At 41.8% G+C, this 6,838-nt stretch overlaps 1 protein-coding gene across 4 annotated transcripts in view; it reads right to left on the bottom strand.

Annotated features, from left to right (window-relative positions):
* Positions 1–71: 71 nt before the first annotated feature.
* Positions 72–6,838, bottom strand: part of LOC113028038 (PH and SEC7 domain-containing protein 1-like) — a 100,298-nt gene continuing 93,531 nt past the window's right edge. For all 4 annotated transcript variants that reach the window (XM_026177998.1, XM_026177997.1, XM_026177999.1 and 1 more), the window contains one exon: positions 72–6,795. In XM_026177998.1, the coding sequence (XP_026033783.1) occupies positions 6,532–6,795 (264 nt within the window). In that variant the 3' untranslated portion in view covers positions 72–6,531. The remainder of the gene's footprint in view (positions 6,796–6,838) is intronic.

Below are 6,838 nucleotides of genomic sequence, written 5' to 3'. Positions count from 1 at the left end.
AACTAATGCACACGACTAAAGCGCTTAAGTACGGCACTTTACATTCCACGCAATGATGTTCACACGTGCAGTAAACCTTTCAAAACACTTTTATTTTATCTCCTATGCTTCTCAAAGTGAGAAGCTCACAAACAACATTTCCTTGGTGAGTTATAACAAGGCAGTGACACATGTAGCTCACTGTATGTATAGCATAAAATGAACATCGCCTTATCTGCACCAGTCTAAAAAACACTGAGACGGATCAGACCAGACCTCTACATGTAAAAAGATTCGTATGAGCTGGCTCAAGTCTCTAAAACACGACAGCATACAACAGCATTAAATATAGCCATTCCCTTCATTCACATTGATTAAAAACAAAAAGAGAGAAATGACCATGAGCTCAAGGACAGGAAAAAATGCTGACCTACCTTATATATTAAGCCTTCTTTTAATACTCTAATCATAATATAAATGAAAGCAGGCCGTAATATCTCATGCTTTATTTACATTCAGAAATGAGGCTGTGATGTACAAGTGCACGCTGAAGAGACAGTTTGAGCTGCAGATATCCTACGTCTGTGAACACGGTGCAACACTTTGACATGAGTATCACGCAGGCGTCATCAAGGGGAACCAGGCATTTCTATGCTAACCAGTGCCATGGAGGACCAGCTGCTGCTCTGTGATGTATGTGAGTGGTGAGAACACATGGAGAGAGGCGGTGGGAAGGGGAAAACTTTGAGATACAGTGAAGACTCTAAACTTCTTTAAATCTGTACTGCATATAAAGCCACAGACGATTAAGTGACTGCTCTCGCTGTTGTTGGTTTGGCTTTGGCACTTTATGGATCGCACTTCAGTGCAGCTCTTTATATCCCCCAAACAGTCGGTTAATAAATGGTGAAACTGATCTGGCCACAGAGTTGGCAATAGTATGGAGGCTATGTGCACCGATAACTGCATTAACGATAGCAAAACACAGCAGCTGATAGAGGAGTTCGACCTCAGTAAAGTAACATTGAGCTAATATTTGAGGTCAAAGCTGGCCTAGGACACTCTTGTGAAAGAGATTTTATGAGTTTAAGATTCACCACCAACCGGTTGCAGCAGATAGCCGCCCCTCCCTATGCTCTTCTCCCTCTAAGTTTCTTCCTGTTAAAAGGGAGTTTTTCCTTGCCACGTTTGCCAGTTTTTCCTTTCCACTGTTGTTGTGATTTGGTACTATATAACTAACATTGAATCAAACCGAGTTTAATTCTTAGTTACCTTTCAACTATTAAACTCTTTTGAATGTCAGCACTGTTTTTGTTGATTGAATGAAAGGCTGCCCGGGTTAAGGCATCAGATGAGGCATGCAGCTGATATGTTGCTTGGTTAAGGGTTAATTTTGGTTTAAATCTGGTGCCAGAACCAGTTTAGGATCAGTTGGGTGACCGCCCAGGGCCCTGCTGCTCTAACAGGTCAAATCATGTTGTCATTTATATTTAAAAATATAAATGTTTTTGCATCGAGTCTGTGGAGCCCTAAAACTTGAAAAAGATGATATTTATTGTTATGTTGTGCAGACAGCAGTGCTGGATTACCAAAATTAGGTTGAATGGGCCACTGCCCCAAGAGTCCCCAAACCCCACGAGCTTCCAGGTGTTTCATTATTATACTCATATATTGGAGAATTTGCACCATTAACAGGGTAATCTGGCCTCTAAGCAAAAAATGGAGCGCTTCTGATTGAATTTCTGATCAACCATTTGAGGGCATATCATAAAATATTAGCATAAAGGTACGAAAAAGCTATTGAAAACTCTTCCCTCTAAAACCCAAAGAGATTTCCAAAGCAGAAAATCCTCACATTTAAAAAGTGAAATTTCCTTCAGCTCTCCTGTTATTTGAGCCTAGACATCAGAAGCAGCAGTTGACAGAGAAAACAGAAATTTGAATACATCTTTATAAAAATAGCACAAAATTCATGTGCAGTTTGGCTGCTTGTTATGAGACACGTACGATGTCAACACAGACTCACACACAAAAAACATTTACTTTTAGGGTAACATAGATAACAGTTTCTTGTGTATGCAATAACAAGAGATGTAGGTTTTCAAGATAAAATCTGACAAGTGTTTTCACATTTTATCTGTGTAGACCTATTATGCTTTTCCTTAATTTACTGTTATTTATATTCTGTTTGAATGATAGATGCTCATATCAAACACGGACATAGTTTCAAAATATTTCGGCCATTATTTGTATAAATCAACCAAATCCAAAGTGGCTGCTGATACTCTTAACTCTGTGATTCCTAATGAGGTGATCTGAGCACAGAAGCCCCGCCCACCTGCTGTGGCATAAAGTGTTACGACAGGCAACCAATAAGGAGGAAGGTATCCTCTGTCTAAAACTGTTTTATTTTCAGACAGAAGATGCCTTCCTCCCCAAGGGCCCAGTATCAGCTAAACCAGGATTATTGTTGAGCTCTGGATCATGCAAAGCTACGCTAGTTAAGTCTAAGACTGAAGATATATAGCTTTAAATGAGCAGAATAGGTCAGTGTTAAGGTACTCATTGTAAGTCTGGCTGCTTATTGACAGTTTGGCCACATAACAGACAGCAAACATTACTAATAACACACAAGTATAAAGTCTGTAAAGTTACACGAAATGTACAGGAGGTCAGTTATGGCAACAATATACACATAAAACCTTTTAATACCACCAGCGCGCAAAGGTGCAGACAAGAGAAGCAGGCAATGAGCTTTAAATGAAATAAGCTGCTGAAAATTGGGCATAAATGTCTTTAAACTGCTTCTTCTGTCTTACAAAAAGCCCCCAAAGCAAGTAAAAGTGTCACATAAGACAAAGAAAAGACATAAAGGCTGATGACTTCTGGGGAGGATGCTGCCTTAAAATGACTCACATGACAGTCAATAACCAAAAATTCTGGGTAGATTCAGCTTTACGCTGCAGGTATCTACATGATTAACAGACTTACACCGTGACACGCTCAGATTTTCTGAACTATTTAACTTCTGAATAGCCTGAATATTCAATCATCTGTTCTAGAAACTGTACAGCTTTAAACAACACATTTGGCGCTGGATAAAAGTCAGATGGTCTGGAAGGCTCTCTGCAGCCTTTCACATAAGCACACACTCCCAAAACACACTCAGACTTGACATCCGTAGTTACAATACAAACAGGTCCTATCTCATTTAGCCCTGCAATACCCGCCCCCACCAACCTGCTCAGGCGAGCGGGTGACGCCGTGCATATTCACTGCAGGTGCAGCAGGTGTGATTATGGCTGAAAGAACATGGGTGAATGCTGACAGCTCTCCCTGCTGGTTGGACGCTGGCACTGCAGCTGCTCAAGGTGTCGTTTTAAAGCCTGAGTAATAAATGGCTGTGCATTAATAATGCTATGAAGTGTATATGGCTACCAAACATTATGTGGTTCCATAATTAGATCAGTCCGCCCACACACAAACACATAATCACACTCACTCCTGAATAAGGAGTTTCTTTGTCTTCTTCTTTTTTACATTCTGTTTTCATTCTTTTTTCCATGCATCTTTTACAACAGTATCAGCCCTGATCCAGTTTGAATCGTGCCATTAGCTCATGGCAAACAATGAGACATTATAAGAAAGAGAAGCCGTGGCACTCAGAGTCCCCGGAGAGATACGAGCCAATCGTTTTGTTGCATCACACATATTAACGGTAAAGTTTTGCTGCTGTTTCAGCTGTATCCTGGCAGGAGGTTTATCTTCTATGTATTGTAGAAAAATGTGTGAGCACTTGCAGTGCTATTCAGTGCTCTGTTAGGATAATCAAAGACTTTTGTTTTTGTTTTTGCACTTTTGGATTGAGCCCTTTTTGAAGTGAAGTGTAAAGTCGCCAAACTTTTGAAGCATTTTTTCAAAATGAGATTTGACTAAATATCCAGTTTTTCTGTCTCTGTGACGCAATTATTAAATTTAAAGCCCTTTATCCTTTCATTTAGATTGCAGAGCTGATCTGGGGGAGTTATTCCACTTTCTGTTAATACTCCTGTAGAGAAATTTGATGCGATTCAGGAAGGAATGCAGAAGGGGCACTCTTGAGAAAGTCCTTAATGAATTAGAGGTAAAATTAATATGTACACTTGCTTCTAGACAAAGGAAAATACAAAACACACTTATTTTAGTTTTTAGAAATATAGTACAGATAACATGTCTGCAAATAAAATATGCTTCCAATTTATTTTTCCAGAAAGACTAAAACTGTCAATTAACTGCTGATATTTTGCTAACGCATGCTGATTGGTGGGACAAGGATTCACCACAGGCACGCTGCAGTCACTCTAGTCTGACGGCACCCATTTTAGAGGCTTCCTGTTTGAAATCAAATTCACAGATTCCATAAAGTGACTCAGGGTAGTTTTTACATCTCTAATAAAAAAAAAATAATAAGATAAAAATAGTAAAAAACTGAACTATAGATTAATCTCTTCTTTCAAAAACATAACAATAACAAATGTTTACACCACAAAATTTGCTGTTTTGGCCTCCGTAGATCCCCAATCATCATGGATTATCTCACAAGTGCCCCTATGAAACAGGAAGTGCAGAGACTATGAGTTCAAGTATTTAGAAGATCTTTGGATCTGCAAAATTTCATCGGTGTTGTGGCGAGTTTATCTACCGTACTCTTCATCGTAGAAAAGAGGAGAGTACTTTTCTTGGCTTATGGTATTGACAGCGTAAGTCTATGGTGGGTTAAACAGAGATGTTAACAGTGTTGGGTAGAAGGAGTGTAACTGTTAAACCTAATATTTTGACTGGTTTCTTTAAAAGTCCAGTTGATGCGTCTCAGAGACCACTAAATCAGAGTTAAGGCTCTCTCCCTAATTCATTTTATTTGGGGGGGATTAATTAAACTGCCCGGGGGGGTGTTACCAAGCTGGCTGCTGACTCTCAAAGGACCTCGAGCATGATCTGTCTTTGGAGTAGTTCCCACTGGAGCTTAAATCCTCACAAGAATTTTCTTTTTACACTAAAATCCTGCAAAAAACTCCCCCTTACTAATCTTTGATAGACTTATTTTGATAATATTCATAAAGTTTGTAAGAAAAAATAAAATAATGTGATTACCAAGTAGCGATTTCCAGACTTGTGTGTGTGTATACCCAATGCAGCTTCTCATGAGTGTGCTGAATATATTGTAAATATACTGTCATATATACTACAATATATGGTGCGTTATATACAACATATCCTGGATGTTTACAAAGAGATATTTCATTATACACTTGACATACACATGAAGTTCAACACCAACAAATGACTGTAAAATACTGTAAAAATATCGAAAAACAAAGAACATTCAGGGTCTGTCCAGTGAGTCGGGTTTATAAGTACAGATGAAGATTACACGTGTTGGGTATGGCACTGGCATGAGGAGAGTGACTGAACGAACCTGCTCCCCACCCCTCACCGAGAGCAGCTTCTCCGCTCTCAGATTTTTGCCTTCAAAGTAGTAAAAAGCCCTAAAAGAAGCAGTGCTGGATGCAGGCATGCGGATCACTGCAGAAAACAACATTCGGCCAAGAAAGAGAACATAAGCACATCACAGGACAGAAGCAAAAAGCAAGAGATGCTCGAGTTCAAGTAGAGCAAAAAAAAAAGAAAAAGACCTCTTTCTCTTTGTGTCATGCAGTGTTTGGCTGCATATCAGGAGGACTGTGAACTCCTGCTGACGTCGTCACCTCTAGTTGGCCGTCAGCGGCTAGAGAAAGGAGGAAAGACGAGCTGTACGCAGCGGCCACGTCGCATACTGCAGCCACACACTTATTTAACTGGAAACCACCTTCAGCGAAACATACAGGAGCTGAAAGCTGGAATTTGCAGCTCCTGTGTGGAATGTGAACACACCGTGGTGGAAAAAAAAGGAGCTGGAATGTAATGGCTCCGTAGACCTGGTGATGTTTCCTAAGTTTTTTGTTTTTTTTAATTATTATTACAGCGCTTCACCTCAAGAGCAGCGGCAGAAATTCAACAGAAATCAAATCATCAGTCGTCTATAATGTGATGACAATTCAAAGTGTGTGTAAACATGTTTGGTCCCAAAAAACGGAGTGTAAGGTCAAGAAAAAAGGTGTGAGAACGCGGCCGGAGGTGCCTTGAAAGAACAAAAGGGGAAGAAAAAAGGAAAGGATGCTGGATGTAGGTCCCTGTGCGCTGCCCCGTCCGATCCGTAAGCAGCCTCTCTGCCTCACAGTCTGCTGCGGCACCCAGCGTACGTTCTCAAAGACACCTCGTCTGCAGATCCGTGACCTCCCAGCGCTCCCTCCCACCTCCTGCACTAGCCTGTCTGCCAGTCACAGGATCTGCACCTCCTCGGTTAGATGAGAAGATTGGGGTGCCGGGTAGGGCCTCGTGTTTTGGGGGAAGGCGTGGGTTAGACCCTCACTCCTGCTCCCCCCTTCAAGCAGAGCTCCAAACAAAACCTCTGCAGGGAGACAGCCTGCCGCTGGCAGTGCAACGCCGTGCCGCTCCCGGCGCCCCCGCCTCGTCTCACTTCTTGACGGCCTGTCGGTAGCTGTGTCTCTGGCCTTCCTGCCGCTGCTTGCTGCTGCAGCCGCTGGCTTTGCTGCTGTTGCCGCCGTCCCTGGTGCTGCTGGCCAGGCTGGCCTGGCTGCTGTCCTGCAGCGTGGGGCTGGAGTGAGCCCTCTGCAGCCCGTTGTCCTCCAGAAGCTGAGACTCGAATACAGACAGGTCTTCCTCGCCGCTTCGGATTTTAGCTCGCAGCAACATGACGTAGGTCCCGTACCGCGTTTTCTATAAAAAAAGAAAAGAAGAAAATCTAAATTTAAGGCGAGAC

The sequence above is a fragment of the Astatotilapia calliptera genome, chromosome 8, assembly GCF_900246225.1.
Source record: "Astatotilapia calliptera chromosome 8, fAstCal1.2, whole genome shotgun sequence".
NCBI classification, from domain to species: Eukaryota; Metazoa; Chordata; class Actinopteri; order Cichliformes; family Cichlidae; genus Astatotilapia; species Astatotilapia calliptera.
Note: the sequence above shows the minus strand (reverse complement) of the source record. Positions and strands in the feature narration are given on the sequence as shown.